Genomic DNA, 21,201 nt, shown 5'->3' with positions numbered 1-21,201 from the left:
TGCCTGTAATCCCAGCACTCGGGAGGCAGAGGCAGGCGGATCCTTGTGAGTTCGAGGCCAGCCTGGTCTACAAAGCGAGTTCCAGGACAGCCTCCAAAAAGCTACAGAGAAACCCTATCTCAAAAAAAAAAAAAAAGAAAAAAGAAAAGAAAAAGAAAGAAAACCCCATGCAGACTTAAGCAAGCCTATTTCATCATCCACTAAATAAAGGTGGCAAGAAAATGGGGTCTACCATGAAGGCTATTTGAGGTTTCAATGAGGTAACATGCAAAGCGCCAACCTGGCATCTTATGTGGTCTCTGGTGATAGAGTGAGACATTTGCCACAGCTAGGGAGGTGGCTGTAGCCTCATAACCTTGTGCCCCTCTTCACTCTCCTTCAGGAGCCTAATGACACCAACAGCATGAACTCAGAAGGATCCAAAGCCATCCTCACAGAGAAGAGGCCTGGTAGCTTCGGGCAGTGACTAGGGAAAGGACCGACCTACCGTCTCCTCCTGGGACGCGATGAGCCTGGCTTGTTCTTGAAGCTGGGCACGGAGGGCGTTGATATGGCGCTGAGACTGGGCAGCTGCCTTCTTCTGATCCTGAGACAGGGTGGCATGGAGCCTCTCATTCTCTTCCCGCATCTGGTGGGCACAGGAAGGTTGGGCAGTCGGATGTCTGTACGAACCCAAGTACCCCAAGTGAGAAGGGCGAGTCCCTAAGGCCAAATGTTGGTGGCGGGTCTCACCTAAGGCCAAACTGAATTTCTAGACTATGCAGGTGGCTTTCAAACAATTTCAAACTGCCTTCCAGTTTGGGTTCATTTTTGAGCTGTGCCAGAGAAGAAATGAGAAGAGAAAATGGAATACAGGCCTCAAGGATCATGGAATGCCAGGCGGTGGTGGCGCACGCCTTTAATCCCAGCACTTGGGAGGCAGAGCCAGGAGGATCTCTGTGAGTTCGAGGCCAGGCGGTCTACAGAGCAAGATCCAAGACAGGCACCAAAACTACACAGAGAAACCCTGTCTCCAAAAAAAAAAGGATCATGGAAGAAGGTTCTCTGTTAGATGTAGTCACCTACTGAGGACATGCAGGTAAGAAAAAAAGACCACTCAAAAATCATCAAATTTCTTTTCAGATAAAAACAAGAAGTGAAGAAAATTTGTTACCATGCCACCGCTGACAAGAGAGTAGAAGTAAATGAGGCTATTTATTAGTAGTTATGTAAAGGAATTCTAGAGAATGAAATAAAACCATCACGTGGGAACTGGGCCACCCTGCAAGGCAGTGGGAGCAAGTGTCCCCCATGAGCCAAGCTCTACCATGACTCATGGCATCTCCAGGGCCATGGCCAGCAGAACCTGAGAAAGTTAACTCACTTCCTCCTCAATCTACAAAGAAGGTATGTTGCTCTCTATGCTCGGGGCTCAGTATGTGAGCCCTTCACTAGACTCCCTCTGAAATATCACTGGGGTTTGCTCTACCTGGTTCTCCCTGGAGGTGGAGGTTTTCAAAGAGTTCACACATGAATGATGTGACTCATCAGAATCTCGGAGCACAAGAGGGCCTGAAACAGGGACCACTTAGTATAGGATGCATGGGGTTCGGAACACGGCTGGGGGTGCCCACTCCTGGCTAAAGAATTTGTTCGGTAGGCAGATGACTCCATCTGTATATTAAAGGGGACTGGCAGCCATGAACACTATCTGCAACAATACACCTGACAACCAGTTCTAGAGAATGGGAGGCAGAGGGGGATGCTGCAGAGGGAGAGGTCATGGGAAACCAAACTCTCTTGCTCCCAAACAACAGCTACCTCTCTTCTCTCGGCTGCCCGCTCTTCATGGAATGCCTTCATTTTTCTCTTCCATTCTGTTTTCTGAAAAAGAGTAACAGCTTTGTTAAATGGAGCCCTCTAGGTAATAAATAAATACAAACTATAAAACTACAAAGAGTAAAAAGTTCTGGCTCCTGGTTAGACAGAAAGACGAGTGGAATAGAATAAAGAAATAAACCAGTTTGGGGGGGAATGGAAACTTAGTGGGAGAGAGAATGGGGGCATGGATTATTGACTACTGGTGTTTGAACAAATGGCTAACTGACCAGAAGAAAAAAAAGCTTGGATGCCTGTTTTACGCCAAAATAAACTGTAGACAGATCAGATAATTACACATAAAAATCAAGACAGCAAAATAATAAAATAATAATAACAATAATAGTAATAATAATTAAGGCCATAGACTGACTCAAGAGAACAAAGGAATATTTTCTTTTTAACTCTCAGAGTAGGCACAACAATAAAGGACAGACAGAGTGGTTGAAGAGATGTCCGGCAGTCAAGAGAATTCGCTGCTCTTGCAGAGGACCTGAGTTCAGGTCCCAGCACCTACATCAGGTGGCTTACAACTGCCTGTAACTCCAGCTCCAGGGGATCCAATACCCTCTTCTAGCTCCCGAAGATACCTTCACACAGATATGCATACACACAGAGACACACACATACACATTAATAAAAATAAAAATGACTCTTTTAAGAAAGCTGATCATTTGATAACTTTTATCAGAGAAGCTTTACTTTTTTATGGCCAGACAACAATAAAGAGAAGTTGAAAGACCAGTAGAAGATTGGGAGGGAAATAACTAAATAACAAAAGGCTGGACTAATTTCCACAAGTAGAAGCAAGGCCAGGGCAGTGGCTCAAGGATGTAACTCCAGCAGTTGAAAGCTGGAAACAGGAAGGTCAGGAGTTCAAAGTTAGGGTCCTTCTCAGACACACAGCAAGTAGAGGTCAGTCCAGGCTACATAAGACCCTGTCTCAAAAAGCGAAAGAAAAGAGAGAGGGCAAAAGAAGAAAGGGAACAATATGAACAGAGTTCAAGTTCATAGGAAAGGAAAGGCCCTGTGTGTGTGCGTGCGTGTGTGTGTGTGTGTGTGTGTGTGTGTGTGTGTGTGTGTGTGTGTCTGTGTGTCTGTGTGTCTGTGTGTGCGCGCGTGCAGGTATGCTTGCATGTGTGTGGAGGCCAGGTTCACCCTCCATCTTATTTTTGAGACAGGGTCTCTTGCTAAACCAGTTAACTAGACTGATTGAGCAATGAGCCGTGAGTCCCAGAATCTGCCTGTCTCTGCCCCCTAGCTCTGAGGTTCTAGATGCACGCTGTTCCTGGTGTTTTTGTGGGCATCGGGCATCTAAACTAAAGTCCTCATGCTGGCATTGTGAGCATTTTACTGACCAAGCCATTTCCCCAAGAACAATGACCTTTTATGATATAAAAATCTATGAACCGTCTTTGTTGGTTAGAGTTTTTTGGATGTTGTTTTGTTTTGATTTTGTCTACTTAACACAAGCTAGAGTTATCTGAGAAGAGGGAACCTCAATGGAGAAAATGTCCTTGTAGGCAAGCCTGTGAAGTATTTTCTTAATTGATGATTAATGTGGAAGGGCCCGGCCCACTGTGGGCAGTGTCATCCCTGAGGTGCTTCTAGAGCAAGCCTTGAGAATAGCAAGCCAGTAAGCAGTGTTCTTCCTCTAGATCCCTGCCTTGGTTTCCCTTGATGATGGACTGTGACATGGAAGTGTAAACCAAAAATCCTTTTTCCTCCCCAAGATGCTTTTGGTCATGGTGTTTCACACAGCAACAGAAAGCTAACTAGGAAAACATCTGTGGTGGATTGAATAAAAATGCCCCCCATACATAGGGAGTGGCACTTTTAGAAGCTGTGGCTTGTTGAAGGAAGTAATCACAGCAGGGTGGGCTTTGAGGTCTCAGAAGCTCAAGCCAGGTCTAGTGTCTCATTGTCTCTTCCTTCTGCCTGCAGATCCAGATGTAGAACTCTCAGCTCCTTCTGCAGTACCATGTCTTCCTGCATGCTGCCATGCTTCCTACCATGACAATAATGGACTAAACCTCTGAAACTGTAAGCCGCCCCAATTAGATGTTTTCCTTTTTAAGAGTTGCTGGTCACAATGTCTCTTCACAACAATAGAAACTCTGAAAGATGTTATCCAAGCAGCATCTTTCTGCAAACAGACTTCAGCTTTGTTAAATGGAGCCCTCTAGGTAATAAATAAATAAATACTTTGGAGAGCAGACACAGGAGCTCATGTTGGGCTGTGGCTGACTGTCCCTGCTGTGGCCTTAGAGCTGTTACCAACCTCCACTGCCTGGACTTGAGCAAGATTCTCCCAGTGCTGACCAGAGTAAACTGGGTACAAATCTTCCCAGCTCTGTTCAGTGACCTCTCAGTGATGGCCAGTTAGGAGTCTGCACACCACAGAAACTGGCAAGTGGTATTTTTGGCTCTGAGCTGATACCTAAGCATTTACTACCATACCACAGACTTGTCACAGATATCTTCACATCCCAGAACACTGTCACACTTTCTGAATGGTTTTCAACTGTACAGAATAAAGGTGGGGACAAAGATGTCAAAAAGACCCACCTGTGTTTGCATATATTTGTACCTATCAGGTAAATATGATGACTAACACATCACCAGCCTTGTCTGGGAACCATATTCAGTGCTTTCATACTGAACAAAGCCTGAAAATATAAAGCTGTGATGTCTCTCAACTTCACCGAATCCACAAGGCAAAACTGAGGCCTCAGTGAGGACAGCTAGATTCTTGACTTGCTCTGGAGAGAAGGGCGCCAAGCAACCATCAGCTCACCTGAACTTCCATCTTCTCTCGAAGGGCCTGGAGCTCCTGGGCCTGCTTGAGTCGCTCCTCCGACTCCTCATCCCGCAGAGACCCAAGGTGGGACTCAGTCACACTGTAGGACTGCAGCGCCTTCAGCTTCTGAAAAAGCCAAGAATCATTTCATTAAAGGAAGCCTAGACATGACACTGGCTATTTATCTTACCCCAATACAGAACCAGAGGAGTTAACTCCCTGAATCAAGAGCCCGTCCAGTTTGCCCTCACTACCACTGTGCCAGTAAACTTCCATACAAATCAGCAGTCTCCTCACTAGGGGTCTCCCAAGGCTCAGCCCCTGCACAGTAGAAGTAAGCACCCATGGGAATAACAAACTCGAGTCTTATTTCAGTTCCAGCGAAATCCTGCTGTCCCCAACTCCAAGCTTGCCCAGCTGCTGGCCAGTTTCTTCCTAGGTCTAGATTAAGCTGAAAAGAGCCACACTGAGGGCCCATGTGTGAGAGTCTTTATGCCCTGAGAATCCCTGCTTCTTACACACACACACACACACACACACAAACACACACACACATACACATACACATACACACACACACACACACACACACACACACACACACTGGCTGTCACCAGAAACAACTATTTTTACAGTGTTCTGAGCCATATCACTTATACCTAGTGAATTTTTTACTTCCTTTTATTGATTCTTTGTGGATTCCACATCATGCATCCCAATCCCGTTCATCTCCCTATCCCTTCACATCCACTCTCTTCTCTTGCAGCCTCTTCCGCCCCAAAATAAAATAAAATTTAAAAACGAAACCAAACTAACTAACACAAAAAAATGTCTTGGTGTAGAAGCTGTGTGTGACACAGTGAGTCACACAGTTTACCCTTTAGTCCATACATCTTTACTTGTGTTTATTATAATGAGTCGCTGACCTGGTTCAAGACCCCAGGCTTCGGCTACACTCTCGATGCTGGGCCCTCACTGGGACTCCTCTTGGATCACCTGTTGCTGCCCTGTGTCATGGAGATCCTGTAGCTTTGGGTCTGCAGCACCTACCCCTTCACATGCTCCAGCAGTTCATAGATAGATGGATGTTGGAGTGGATTAACTCACAGCCCTAGTTCTGGGCCTGGGTGATAGCTGGGTTGGTCAGCCTGCCAGCTTTCCCTCATCAACACCACCAGGGCAAGCTCTCCAGCACTGCCCCAGCTAACTCACCCATGCAGCAGACAGCAAGGAGCAGGGCCAGTTCTGCTCTCATGCCCTTGGGCTGGCTCACCCACTCCCTCACCATTCTTGAGCTAGCACTGTGACCAGAGGAGCAGGCAGGCACAACTCGATCGAAGACAGAGCCCTCCCTACCTACCCCCGTTATACTAACAAAGCCCATGTCTATTCCCACACACAACCTTAAAGCCCTATACAGCTTTAAGAATCTTTGAGCCCGAGTTTACTCAGTGTTCTTGATAACTTTTCTCAGCCACTGCTTAAGCAATACCAGGACCAAATGTTAATTATTTCCCAGCTACAGTATTTTCGTTGGCAAACGCTTTAGCATAACAGGCCTGAACAACTGGGGGTTTTCCACCTCTGCTTTCTCTGTCACTGCCGTAGCACAGACCTCCATGTAAAAGCCAGGTGCAGCAGTGCACATCTGTAAAACCAGGGATTGGAGCTGGAGAAAAGCTAATCCTAAGGGCTCACTGGCCAGTCACTCAAGTCAAAATTTGGTTTCCCTGTTTAGTAAGAGACCATGTCTCAAAAACTAAGGTGCGGAATTTGAGTGTGGGGACATACCCCTTTCATCCCAGCACTCAGGAGGCAGAGGCAGATGGATCTCTATGAGTTTGAGACCAGTCTGGTGTATATACCAAGTTCCAGGACAGCCAGGGCTATGGAGAAAGACCCCGTCTCAAACAACCAAAAAGTAAATGAATAAATAAAAAACCTAAGGTGGCTGGGCGGTGGTGGTACACGCCTTTAATCCCAGCACTCAGGAGGCAGAGCCAGGTGGATCTCTGTGAGTTTGAGGCCAGCCTGGTCTACAGAGTGAGTTCCAGGAAAGGCACAAAACTACACAGAGAGACCTAAGGTGGAAGTTCTGCAAAGATGGCTCAGCTGGGAAGAGCACTTGCTGCTATTACAGAGGACCCAAGTTCAGTTCCCAGCATCCACATGAAGCAGTTCACAACTATAACTCCAGTTCCAGGGGATCTGATGTCCTCTTCTGACTTCCACAGGTACCCACACATATGTGTGAATACACACAGGCATGTACACATGCACACACACACCCAAATAAAAATAAATCTGAAAAAGAAGTAAGACACAGAAAGATGACAGAAGACATCTTATGTCCATCTCTGGTCTCTACATGCACACACACACACACACACACACACACACACACACACACACACAATTTTTAAGAACAAATAAACAGGTTTTCAACAAAATAAGTTTGAAAAGCTTTTTGTGTTGGGAACCTACCTCTTCTAGCGTAGAGTTCTGGTTGGCAACAGTTTTAAATTCATCCCAAAATAATTGTTTCAACTTGTCTATTTCCCCATAAAGTTTGCTCCGTTCTTTTTCTTTCCATTCATCAAACTTTTTTTTAGCTTCTATTTCCCTCTGACGAGTCATCTCTATTTCCTACCAAAGAGAGAGAGAAAGAGCAATACAGTCATTCCCTCCACTCGGTAGCAAACATTTGCTGAGGACCCAAGAAGGCCTCTTACACATGTATAATCTATGGGGATCCAGAGAACTCTCCACCCTCAGCCCCTGTGGTATAGACCCAGAGTGGTCCACTGCAGACATGTCCTCTCTAAATTGTAAACTCCCTTGAAGATAAGACTGATTTTCTCTTTCTTTACACTCCTCACAACACCCGGTTGGTACTCAACGCCTGCTAACACAATAAATAATGAGTGAATACGTGGAGGAATGAAGGCTAGTGTTTTTACTCTGTAAATATTTACACCACCCCCCAGCCTAGATTCCAGAGCTTTCAAAACCAATTAGCCAAAAGCTCTGAGCCAACTAACACAAAACACTATATTGATGTTCAGATGCCTTCAGCATCACTATGCAGAAGACCATGACTCTCTGCTCCACTTTCGGCCACACAGGTCCTTTCTGAACAAACTATAACTATGCCCCACACAAGAGAAGGTGGCCCTCTATCTGACTTCTGGCTGAGGGACACCAGTAGGAATCTGGACCCTGCAGGAGTGGTTGGGCACAACACCCTGAGTCTCCCCAACCTTTCCCCTGCACGCCTACCTGGGCCTGCCGCTGCCGCTCAGCTTCTCTCTGGGCTTCCAGCTCCCCCTGGGTCCACTGGAGCTTGGCCCGCAGCTCCTCCAAAACCTCCCCCAGCGGCTGTTCCTGCTTCTGCTTTCCTGGGGTCAACACAAGGATAGGTGAAAAGGCAAGAGTGGGGCATTTCTCCCTCTGCAATCACACCTCAGTCTGAGGGCAACTTTGTCACGTAGTTCGCTGACCTGCGACGAAGAGCATATCCCCCACCTCCCTGTCCCTCTGGTTCCCCAAACTGCAAAACAGAAATAGAAGAGCACTCAGTGGGGAGTGTGGCATGAAGTGAGAATGAAATGTGACAACACAAAGTGCTTACTTAGCACAGTGTCTGGCATGACAGGTCCCTAAATGTGAACCTTTAGTAACTGTACTTCAGAGTATTCTGACGGTAATGACAGACGGACATGCAACTATTAGAGCAGTGGTTCTCAACCTTCCTAATGCCGAGACCCTTTAATACACTTCCTCATGTGTGCTGACCCCCACCATAAAATTATTTCCTTACTACTTCATAACTGTAATCTTGCTACTCTATGAAACATAATGTACATATCTGGGTTTTCTGATGGTCGTAGGCAATCCCAAAAGGGTTGCTATCTACAGGCTGAGAACCACTGTATTCGAATAGCAGATAGAGAATGAAATATAAAACTACATTTAGTGACTTCTAAATGGAAATTACCAAGTACTCTTATTAAAAATCAGCCTTGGGGCTGCAGAGATGGCTCAGGGGTTAAGAACATTGGCTTCTCTTCCAGAGGACCCAGGTTCGACTCCCAGCACCCACATGGTGGCTCACAACTGTCTGTAGCTCCAGTTCCAGGGGATCTGATGCCCTCTTCTGGTCTCTGTGGGAACCAGGCACAAATGGATGCACATATATACAGATAAAATACTCATACACATGAAATCAATCTTTTTAAAAATGTTTTCAAATAAATAAAGTGAAAATCAAGGTTCACTTTGAAACCTTGTCTCAAACAAACAAACAAACATACAAAAACTGTAGTATATTCTCAAGCAATCATCAAAAGTGATTTTTATATGCTTACAAATATATGCAGAAAAATACATCAAAATCATCAAAAGTGATTTTTATATGCTTACAAATATGCAGAAAAATACATCAAAATAATAACTGCCAGTGATAATGCCCATCGTTTTTATTTTTCTTTTCCTATGTATCACCATGTAGTTAAGTTTCCATATCTAAGACATATTTTTACAAGAAACTAGTTTTAAGACATGGACTATTTTTCCTTAATAATCCCCAGTATAGAACTATGAAGAGATATATAAATGTATAGTTAAATGGTACTACTTTAAGCATGCTCTGTGTGTGTGTGTGTGTCTGTCTGTCTGTCTAAGGACTGAACCTAGAACTTCACTCATACAAGCAAGTCCTATATTACTGAGTTACATTCTCAATTCTAAAATACCTTTTTCTTTAAAGGGAATTACTATGATGAGAAACAAGGATGTTTTCCTTAATGAAAATTTTGTATTAGTTTACGCATTTATTTTATTTTACCAATATTTCTTCTGAGCTCAAAAAGTATATGTAACTTTATGAGTACAGTACAAGGCCTTGCTGCTCCTGTTGGAATTTGAAATGGTAAAATTAAATAAAGTGATTAAGTAGTGATAAGCTCCAGTACATAGAACAGTCAAAGAACTGGTCTGACTGCTCATTTGCCCCATGTATGCCCATAGCCAGCCTCATAGGGTTTCAGATGAGGCCTGGAGACTAAAGGCCATTCAGAGTCATTGCCTGCTTCAGGCACAGCAAAAGGTACAAAAATTCAGAGGCAAAGTGCTGAGCGCTGTCGTAACATTGAAGGAAAAAGCTACAACAAAACCTACCTGTCCGATCCCTCTTGTTCCCTAGCAGGTTCATGTGCATGTGCCCCACTCACCAAATCCCAGCCCAGCAGCTCCCAGATGCTGCCTGGACTCACCGACTTCAAGTGTCGTGCCTGCATGCCTGCGCTGGATGTGGCCCCGGAGAAAGGTGGCATTCATGAATGTCTTGTCACACAAATGGCACTACACAGAGGGGAAGCAATTGGAAGAGCGGGATTAGATCCCCCAGAGAGCATGGGACTTCCCTGCACTGAAAATATGCCTCCACGGCGTCCATGGGCTGCTTCAGAAATAGAAATAATTTGAAGGGTTGGGAGTGCATGAGACCCTGGGTTCAATTCCCATCACCACATAGACAAGGAAAGAATGGTGGGGAGTGGGTAGGGAAGGAAAATAGGAACCCTGATTTTTAGTAGAATACAAGGCCAGTGAGAATAATCACCATATGCCCCAGGCCCTCTTACCATGTCACTAAATTCTAGTCATTATATATAAGCAGAAAGCAATTTCTAGGAGGTGACTTTTTTTTTAAGTCCTGGTGGCACATACCTTTAACTGGAGTATTTAGGAGGCAGAGCCAGGCAGATCTCTGTCACTTGCAGTACAATCACATTGGACAGACTCTGCACTGACAGAGTCTGCCCACTACACACTTAACAGAAATAAACCTCTAGTTGTAAGAGGAATGTAAGTTGGGTGGGGTATCTTATTGCCCTACCCCACACTAATAGCCTTGCCCTCAAACTATGAATCTCCTGAAAACCTAAACTAGCATGAACTGTAACTGCATTCTAGAGCCTGGCCCATGGCCAGGGTTAATACCTCAACCTACGTTTCTGGTGCAGTGGATTCAAATGCTTAAGTGCTGCACTGGTTATCTGTCTGAGCCCGCCTCCACTATGCTTTGCCACACACCTAGTCAATCAACCTCCACACACTTCTTTTTTTTTTTTAGCTGAGGATCAAACCCAGGGCCTTGTGCCTGCTAGGCAAGCACTCTACCACTGAGCTAAATCCCCAACCCACTCCACACACTTCTATGCACACATGCCTTTACAGGGCACACTCTGCATACATAAACTCTCCATCCTTGTACATGCACAAACACATATACCTTCCATACATACTCACAGCCTTAGGTACATATACTACATATCCTTCATTCATTCACATAAACATCCTTACCTATAGTCTCTATATGTACAGACAGACATTCACATCCTTCACCTCCTCAAACACACACAGACACACATCATACATACATCTTTATTTTAGACTTCGCAGCTGTGATCATTGTGGTAAGTCAATACAGGCACACACTACACAACACATTCTACAGACACAGATATCATAGAGGTTCAATCATTTGCATATACACATTTTAATATACCCACACACACAGATACAAACCTCATACAGTCACACCTTCACACACTACACATGCAGCCTCACCATGCACAGGAGTACTCCATATACATAACCCTGTACACTCATCTCCTCACACATCCATTCTACACTTACATAGCATAGCACCCAACAGCAATCCTAAGACTCTCAGAATGTCACCTCTAAAATCTGCTCCTAACTGGTGAGAGTGGCCTCCAGTAGACCCGGGCCCAAGGCAGCACCATTCATCTGGCCTTGTGCCTAAGGTACACAGCCCAGGTTCCCCTCAGCACAGAATCCTCACCGTGTGGTAGCTGTGGGCACCCGTCTGCAGGAGCAGCTGCTGCAGGGTGCTGATCATCTTTCGCCGACGCCGGCTCTCCTCCCGAACACCCTTGAGCTCATCAGCCTGGCGACCCAGCTCCTGCTGGCCACGCTGCTGCTGGCCCAGGCTGGCCTGCAGCCGTGCTTCCAGCTGCGCCACGCTGGCACTCAGGCAGTCCTGGCAGTGCAGGAGGTACTCAATGATGAGCTGTGCCAGGCGCAGCACCTTGAGCAGCACCGGGTCCACAGGCTGCCTACAGTGGTTGCACACCTCTCGATCCAAGTTGCAGAAGGTGACACCAGCAATGTTCTCCTGCAGAGTGGCCACGTCCAGCTCCCGGGCCACACGGTCCACGTCCACAGCGCTGATGCGCCTCCAGTCTATGCTCTCACGGCGAGGCTGGAACTTGAAGGTGGGGAGTGTGTAGGCCCCAGACAGTGGGCCACTAAGGCCCTCAACAGTGGCTGCTGAATACTGCATGGGCAGGAGAGGCTCTGGACTGACCACAGGGGTAGAGTGCCACCAAGGCCACTGGCCAAGGAGCTGAAAGAAGACCTGGAAAATGGAAGAGTCCAAGTCAGACAGGTTCGAATGGCTGTAGCTTCCATACACCTGTTCAGCAAAACCTTAAAGTGGAGCACAGTGAGTTGTCTATATAAAAGCTACTCAGTATGATGCACGGTGTTCACACGGCTACAGTGTGGGAAAGAAAGGTGGGCTTTCCGTTGCACAGATATGTATCTGAATCCTCTACCTTGGGCAAGTCTCTTCCTCTTAAACCTCCTGTGTCTCTGGGAGAGCAGGAAACCCACTTGGAAGGACTGTGGTGACGAAGGAGGCCAGTGACACACCCAGCCTACTGCCTGGCACCTGGTGGGGTCCTCAGGAACCCCCTACAGAACCACTGCAGTGGTGCCTAGCAAAAAGTTCTGTCAAGTGTACAAGTGCAACACTACAGTTACTTGGGATAAAGTCCCACAACTCTCCCGGAATGGCAGAGACACCTAACGACTACAACAGTGCCTTGTGTTACACCGCATTCTAGTAGAACATGTCTGGACTACATTTCCCAGTTTCTCCTGCAGTAAAGTGTGATCGTGTGACTAAGTTCTTTCTGGTGGGCTGTAAGTGAAATAATGTCCAGCCCAGCCAGAGGGAAAGCCGCTATGTCTCTGCACAAAGTGTGCCCAGTCTATGATGGGCCTGATTGTTTATTTGTTGTTTTATTTTTTTCCTGCATTGAGGATTACACACAGGGCCTAAGGCATGCTAGGCAAATGCTCTAATGTGGAGCTTCACTCCAAGTCCATTAACAGGTTAGAGAAAAGAGCTTTGGTTTTGTTTTTCCAAAAGACTAGGATTCTATTTCCTGTACTCCCGGTAGGTATACTTACTAGCTTTTTATCAAATTGCCACAAGCTAGAATCGCCTGCAGTTAGGAACCACAATTGAGAACATATCTCCATAAGATTGGGCTGTGGGCCAGCATGTGGGGAATTTTCTTAATTGAGGATTGTTGTAGAAGGGGCCAACCCACTGTGGGTGGTGCTACTTCTGGGCATGCAGTCCTGGAGTGAATAAGAAAACAAACTGAGCAAGCTACAGGAGCAAGCCAGGAAGCAGTGTTCCTCCATGGCTTCTGCTCCAGTTCCTGCCTCGACGTTCCTACCTTGAGGACCTGACTTCATTTAGTGACTTCCTTTTAATGATGGCATGTGACCTGAGAGTTGTAAGCCAACATAAGCCCTTTTCTCCACAAGTTGTTTCTTCATTATAGTGTTTTATTACAGTAATAGAAACCCAAACTAAGACGGTAGGCATCTAATTTCTCTTTGAACAGTAATTTGGCAATATCAACGAGAATTTAAAATTAATATACTACTACTAAGAATTATAAGCCAAGAGGTGGTGGTACATGCCTTTAATTCCAGCACTTGGGAGATAGAGGTAGGCGGATCTCTGTGAGTTCAAGGCCAGCCTGGTCTACAGCGAGATCCAGGACAGCCAGGGCTGTTACACAGAGAAATCCTGTCTCAAAAAAACAAGAAGAAGGAGGAGAAATATCATCATCATCATCATCATCATCATCATCATCACCATCATCACCATCATTCTTATTATAACTATGGCTGGAATGCAGTTCAGTAGTAAAGTGACTGCCTAGCATTCATAAAACCCTGGATTTGATCTCCAGTACTTAGAGAAAAATTAAATTTTTGGAAAAAAATCATTTCTTAAAGAAGGGCCTGATGCAGGAGGACCTACAATCCCAGATACTTGGGAGGTTGAGTCAGGATGATCATGAGTTCAAGACCTGCCTATACTACAGAGTAAGTTCAAGGCCAGCCTGAGTAATTGTCAAAAATACTCAAGAGGGGCAGAAGCCTGGGGCTGTAGCTCAGTGGTAAAGTACCTACCTTGCATTCACAAAGCATACACACACACACACACACACACACACACACACACACACACACACATACAGAGAGAGAGAGAGAGAGAGAGAGAGAGAGAGAGAGAAATTCTTAATAAAAAGGTGAATTATAATTTACACTATAAACAAACTCATCTGCACAAAGGTACCTGTGAAAAATTACCATTGCAATATTATTTATAAAAGTAATGTACAAGAAAATACATAAGAAAGCAAAATACAGCAGGTAGTGGTGCACGCCTTTAATCCCAGCACAGGAGACAGAGGCAGGTGGATCTCTGAGTTCAAGACCTGTCTGGTCTATAGAACAAGTACCAGGACAGCCAAGGCTACACAGAGAAACTCTGACTTGGGGGGGGGCGGGGAGGATGCAAAGTAAATATGGGATACAAATGGTATTTCTATACAACAAAATACTCTGTTGTTACAAGGGCAAGACAGTTTTTATACCAATAGGGGATAATGACTTCATATGTGCACATCTACACACATACATGCAAATGCCTTTATTTCTGGTTTGCTATTAGTCCAATCACATTTAATAATAACTCAAAAAATTGCATAGCTATAGATCTCATTAGGATGGCTGTCTGAAAGACAAAAATGAGACCATGGGATAAATAAATGGATAGATGGATGACAAAAAGCAGGTGGTTAGATAGATAGAGGAGTTTTATACAATGTTCATTGGAGTGATTTATACCTGTTCTGATTATGTAAAATGTGCATGCTTGTTAGTCACATGAATCATTTACATGCTTGATTTCATAATCACAGACTTTCTAAAACAGCCAAAAACTATTGGCACTGACTACTTATAGGAAATGAACATGGCTGTTAGATTTTTGGTTTTTTAGTTTTCACTTCTCTATGCTATTCAAAGTTCTTCCCACCATTACCAATTACTTTTATTATTTTTTTGAACTAAAAAAATAATAATAATACAGTTTCCACCCTTGTGGACTGACAGTCTAAGATGAGAAAGGTACACACTTCCCCATTTATCAAGTTCTTCCCAGCCTGTGTGATCCAGTCACTGAAATGCAATCCAAAGGCAGAGGGGAAAAAATGTATTAGTTTATCTTCTTTGTCAACTTGACTGGGTTTGGAGTCACCTAGGAGACACACCTCTCAGCTTGTCTATCAGGCGTTTCCAGGGAGTATTAACCCAGGAGGGAAGCCCCACCCTGGATATGAGTCCATCCCCTGGCCTGAGTCCTGGATTGAGTAAGGCAGCATTTTCTGCTTCCTGTCTGTGCAAGCAGTGGTCAGCCACCTCTCACCCCTACTGCCATGCCCACCATTCCACTGTAATGAACTATATTCCTTTAAATAATAAGCCCCCAAAGACCCATGTTTCCTTAAATTGCTTTTGTCAGATATTTGTTAAAACAACGGTTAGAAAAGTAACAACACAAAAGGTCACAAAACTCATGAAAGAAAAAAGCTTTGAAGAAACAGTAGGGCTGGGTGGGCAAAGAAGGGGCTCTAGGAAAGTTCCTGTCCCTTCTGAACTGCCTTCCTCTGGAAAATGCAGTGGCAATGGCCAGGCCAGCTCCACCTGCTTCCCAGGGACTATGAGAAGCAGTGGGGGCGGGGGCAGGGGGGGGGAGCCTCAGAGGTAACACCAACATGCTTCATGCTTCATGCAATCTCTAAGCTAAGTATGAATCTACAAATAGATATGTTACACCGAGCCATGAGGAAGGAGAGAGACAACACTTATGGGTTCCAAAGATTTTAATAATTACTACATAAGCAGTTCACTGATCAATCATGACTGCAGGACAAGAACTCAGGAGCCTTGTTTCTCTTAACAGGCCCAAGCAGGGGCAGAAGTGGGGTTCATAAGTATAAAGTTCATAAACATCTATTGCCAAGTTACAGTTACAATTTTCACCTATCAGAAATCAAAGATTAGGGGCTTCCTGGTGTGTTCCATCATTGTCAACAGACATATGTGCAAGCCTTTCAGTCCAGCCAATCAGATTCATTGGCTCTTTCTGTTGTTAGGACCAGCCATGTTTCTAGAGAACTAAAGATGCATAACCACTATTTCCATGGTTTAGGGAGGAGGTGGGTCAGCCATAGGAAAGTTCTCGGCTCCCCTAGGGCTTGGAAACCTGAAATTTATTTCACCCTACAGGTAAGATGAAGTCCGAAGTCAAAATGGCAGTACTCAGGCCAAGATGTTTTTGCCTGCTCCCTTCAGATACAGTACCATTATGCCAATGCCACAAACCAAACTGGAGTCTGGATAGAATGTTGGGTCCGTCTCAACAAGGGAAACAAAGGCTGAACTGCAGCGACACGTTCATGACCCTCCAAAGTTTGTGGACCTGAACTAGTCAACTGTGGTAAGGCTCTCTTCTTGAACTTTTACTTTGACTAGAGGCTCACTCCTTTTCCCTTAAGCCTCTAATTCATTCGTTCACAAAGTGTCCCCTTGTTTACTGTATACCTCTTTGGGCTTAGCCCAGCTGCTAGCATTGTGAGTATTGTGTGCTGTATTCACCACACCCCTGCTCCCCACCTTGGGGTTCAGTGTGGCTCCTTGCTGCCACTGTGCTGGCTGCAGACCTCTTTGGTTGATCCTCAGACTGGCCATAGGATGTCCTGAGCCTAGCTCTTCAGTTCCAACTCCTCTCCTTCATTTCTCAGATACTCTTCCAAAGACAACACCATCCAGCATAAGCATCCCGCCATGATCCCTGGATGACCAGTATATTTTCTACCCCATTCGATACGCCAGGTAGCAAGCAAAACTGGAATTGTGTGACATGGTACTCACCATGCTTAGCTCCAAGCTGCAGCCTCACAACCAGAGCAGCGGGAGATGATTGCTCACAACAAGCCCTGCCTCTGAGCAACAGCAGGTTACCAGGCATGCTGTGCACAAGGGTAATAGGACACCACTTCCTGTCCTCCCAGGCCTGAGAACCTCACTCTTTAACTATTTAAGCTTTGGCCTCCCGTCTTAGCCAACAGTCATGTCTAGTGATAAGGCCACAGTTCTCCATCACCAGCTCTCTCTCTCTGTCTCTCTCTCTCTCTCTCTCTCTATCTCTATCTCTCTATCTCTCTATCTCTCTATCTCTCTATCTCTATCTCTATCTCTCTCTCAGCACACTCCTGCCAGCCTCCCCATTCAGCAATGATATTCTTTTGCCTTTAAGGCAGAGGTGTGGGTACCCCCTACATTCATCCACTGTTCACCCCCGGCCTATGTCTCATTGCATGCTCCTGAGGATGGGTTCATATACCCACTGCTTCAGCTACTCTGCTCTTGACTGAACCTCGGGCTACCCCCAAATTTCTTTGCTCAGGTCCTTTCTTCCTCTTGTGACTTTTGGATCCAACTCTTCCAAACTGCTTAGATTTCAAACCCAAGTTCCAACAGTGTCAGAAAAGTAGCATTAAATACATGAAATGCCAGGTAAGACAGAAACCTCAGCACATGCTTCATGGCAAACTGATTCTCTGCCTCAGTGTCTGAGACTCAAGAAAGCTGTGGTTCTCAGAGTCCTCCCCTCCCTGGGTCAGCTCCCAGTTCATCATCTGAGAACATGTTAGAACCCAGAACCGGGGAGCCAGCCTACTTGGTAAGGTGTCTGCCCCCAAAAGTATAAAGACCTGCATTTGCATTCTCCAGGACCCACATAAAAGCCAGGCATGATGGCACATACATGTAACCCTAGCACTAGGTAGGAGACAAACACAAGCAGATCCCTGGAATTCAGTGGGATCTAGCCAATCAGTGAGCTCTGGAGTCAGCAAGAGACCCTGTCTCAAATAACCCAGGTGGAGAGCCCATAAGATGGTTGGTTCATCAGGTAAAGGACATGCCTCATAATTCTGATGACCTGAGATACATCCCTGGGACCCACATAGGTGTGGGAAGAGAGAACTGACTCCACCAAGTTTTCCTCTGACCTCCATGTGCATGTCCTGCCCCCTTCTCTACATCACACACACACACACACACACACACACACACACACACACACACACACACACACTCACACACACACACTCACACACACACACACACACACACACTCACACACACACACACACACACACACTCACACACACACTCACACACACACACTCACACACACACTCACACACACTCACACACACTCACACACTCACACACACTCACACACACACACACTCACACACACACTCACACACTCACACACTCACACACACTCACACACTCACACACACACTCACACACACTCACACACACACTCACACACACACACACACTCACACACACTCACACTCACACACTCACACACTCACACTCACACACACACTCACACACACGCACACACACACTCACACACACTCTCACACACACACACTCACACACACTCACACACACACACTCACACTCACACACACACACTCACACACTCACACACACTCACTCACACTCACACACACCCACAAATAAGGCAGAGAGCAGTAGAGAAAGACAACCTCTACAGTGTGTCCTGAGGACTACGGCAATGGGGAGAATGTTTCTCAAAACAATTTCTAGGGGCTGGAGCGATGGCTCAGCAGTTAAGAGCACTGGCTGCTCTTCCAGAGGACCCGGGTTCTATTCCCAGCACCCACACGGCAACTCACAACTGTCTATAACTCCAGTTCCAGGGAATCTGAAGCCCTCTTCTGGCCTCTGTAGGCATCAGGCAAAAATGTGGTATTCCCAAAAAGAACTTCTGTAAGTCAAATGTGGTGATATCTACACTTGAGAGAGGTAAGTGGGAAGACAGGAGTTCAAGATTATCCTCAGTTGCATAGTGAATGTAAGACCACTATTTTTGAGACTGTCTCAAAAATAAATAAAAAATAAAATATATTATTATGTCTTAAAAAATAATGTAGTATACATACATGCAGGCAAACACTCGTACACATAAAATAAAAATATATTTTAAAAAATTCCTCAAGAGCTGCCATCACATTCTGAGTCATGAAGAATAAAGATGTTTGCCCAAGGTCCAGAAGCTGGATTCAAGCCCAAGCAGCTTAACTCCAGCCTGGGCTCTCAGCCACTGTCTCTGCAGCCCCTCAGAATAGACGACCCTCTGCCACTTCCTTCTGTTCCCGCTCAAGATGGACACATGCTTCAAGACTCTGCTCATCTTGACTGTCACCAGAAATCCCTTCTAGGCCCAGAGTCCAAATTTCCGGGCTCTTCTCTGGGAACCCAAAGCACTAAGTACTCACTCTGGTCTGTGTCAGCAAATGACTCCTAAGCCAGGCACCACAATTCAGAATAGATGGGATCCCAGACAATGGTTCCCGCCATGATGAAGGAAGGGTAATAGGGGAGGGGGAGGAAGAAATGAAAGAGGAAAAGCTCACATCTCTCAACTCCATGCACACTTCTCAGGTTTTACATATGTTTTCCCATTTATTCTCACAGCAACCCACCACACAGATGGAGAACCTTGGGGGGTGAATAAGGAAGGGAATGATTTTCCCACAATCGCCTAATTACAGTGTCTGGCTCCAGGGTTTATTCTCCAAAAAGACAGAAGAATATGCAGAACTTACCCTAGAGAGTGGTTAAGTGCCTGGGTAGGGTCCAAGAAGGGGTCCACACCAAGACACTGCTGCGTTCTTCCCCATCTGCTCCCCCATGTCCCAGAGTTTCCGGGGCTGCACACTGCCTTATTCCTGTCTACTGCATCTCAGTCTCTGACCCACTTCCTGGTGGCTATTAAACTGAACAAAACTGCCAAAACCTTATACTATTTGCCTCAAAATTCTCTGTTCAAGGGGTTCTGGGGAAATGAGGCTAGGGCCTCCAAGAGTTAGAATCAACGAGACAAATGAGTTATCTGTCTTTCCTTCGGACTCACTATGGGGAAATGCAGCCACAGTGAAGTGTTAGACAGTTGACCACCACCTGTAGTCACAGATGAACCCCACTGGCTCTTGTGGGTGAGCTCAGGCACATCATTGAGCCCTGCAAGTGCCCTGCGTGGCTGTCAAGATAAGGCTTCAGAGCGTGCTCTCCCAGTATCCTTCAAATCTTTCTTTTTACATTCTAAGCAAACTTCATAAACTCTGTGAAGGGAGACCCCACCCTGCTTACATGGAATTCTGAAGCAGAGTTCTCAGTTCATGAGGTTTTACTGCACCTCTGCACCCCCAAAAGTATCACTCCTATCTCATTCTATGACTCTAGAAGTCTGGTTCTTAGCCGTCTGGGGGTTCTGGCTTCAAAAGGTAGACTAGAAATATGAGAATTCATATAGATGGTGGTCTGATGGTTGTAGCTATTATGTATCAAGCACCTTCATGTCAGGTGTTATTTCTGTCTCACTCCACAAATCTGAATTACACCAAACAACCTCCCAATAACGATGGCAGTGGTGTCAGACAATGATACAACAGATTATTTCTCGTGTGGAAATACAGTACCTGAGATTTCTTGAGCAGAATGGAAGGGCTGCCAGGGTTCACAGCAAATCATGACAGGGTCAGTGCTGGAGACCTTAAATCCTCAACGTACCTCAGCTCCAAAGCCTGCTTCCTGGTAAGGATAAGCAGAAGACAAAGCCACTTGAGCATGTAGCTGGTTACCAAGAAACAGCACACCCCAGGGGCAGGGACTCGGGCCTCCTCCAGACTGAGCTACAGCAGACTGTTTTCCCACATCTGGGAACAGAAACGCAAGGGAGAGATGATTCACTGTCATTAGGAAATCTGAGGCTGTGTTACCTGTATCTACACGTTTTTGACGGGGTCCAGGGAAACTCCCCAATCCTACTTTACTCTCATGATCCAAATGGGGGCTTATGCTAGTATTTCAAGCTTGCTCCACTGTGAGAGCGTTCATTTCCCCTGTAGCAATTCCACACTCAATGTTAACAAAAAAAAAACACCAAAACCTGCAGCAGTGTCTCCTGCCTCCCAAGCCAGCAGTTCTGTAACAAAACAAATCCTGGAAGCTGGACGGCTCTTCTACCAAAGAGAATATTCACAAAATTGCCCAAACATCTAATTCTCTTTTTCATTGAAATTGCATCTACAAATCTTACTGTCTCTTTTCCTTCCTCAAAAATGAAACCAAGAAGAAAGTTCGGGAAGTGCCAGGCTTCTCAGGGGCTGCTGTGGGCAATCATTTACCAACTTGCCCGGGCTTCCAAGCTAACTTCACTGTGCCTGCCCTGGGGAACTCCAGGCTTGTCATTA

At 45.6% G+C, this 21,201-nt stretch overlaps 1 protein-coding gene across 5 annotated transcripts in view; it reads right to left on the bottom strand.

Annotated features, from left to right (window-relative positions):
- Positions 1 to 21,201, bottom strand: part of Dzip1l (DAZ interacting zinc finger protein 1 like) — a 38,407-nt gene that overhangs the window by 14,915 nt on the left and 2,291 nt on the right. For all 5 annotated transcript variants that reach the window (XM_036193752.1, XM_036193753.1, XM_036193751.1 and 2 more), the window contains exons 2-9: positions 20,428 to 20,539; positions 11,526 to 12,101; positions 9,931 to 10,018; positions 7,937 to 8,055; positions 7,142 to 7,303; positions 4,655 to 4,783; positions 1,801 to 1,863; positions 488 to 628 (exon numbers count right to left, since the gene is read on the bottom strand). In XM_036193752.1, coding sequence (XP_036049645.1) covers positions 488 to 628; positions 1,801 to 1,863; positions 4,655 to 4,783; positions 7,142 to 7,303; positions 7,937 to 8,055; positions 9,931 to 10,018; positions 11,526 to 12,026 — 1,203 coding nt within the window. In that variant the 5' untranslated portion in view covers positions 12,027 to 12,101; positions 20,428 to 20,539. The remainder of the gene's footprint in view (positions 1 to 487; positions 629 to 1,800; positions 1,864 to 4,654; positions 4,784 to 7,141; positions 7,304 to 7,936; positions 8,056 to 9,930; positions 10,019 to 11,525; positions 12,102 to 20,427; positions 20,540 to 21,201) is intronic.

This window comes from Onychomys torridus, chromosome 7 (assembly GCF_903995425.1).
Source record: "Onychomys torridus chromosome 7, mOncTor1.1, whole genome shotgun sequence".
Classification (NCBI taxonomy): domain Eukaryota; kingdom Metazoa; phylum Chordata; class Mammalia; order Rodentia; family Cricetidae; genus Onychomys; species Onychomys torridus.
Note: the sequence above shows the minus strand (reverse complement) of the source record. Positions and strands in the feature narration are given on the sequence as shown.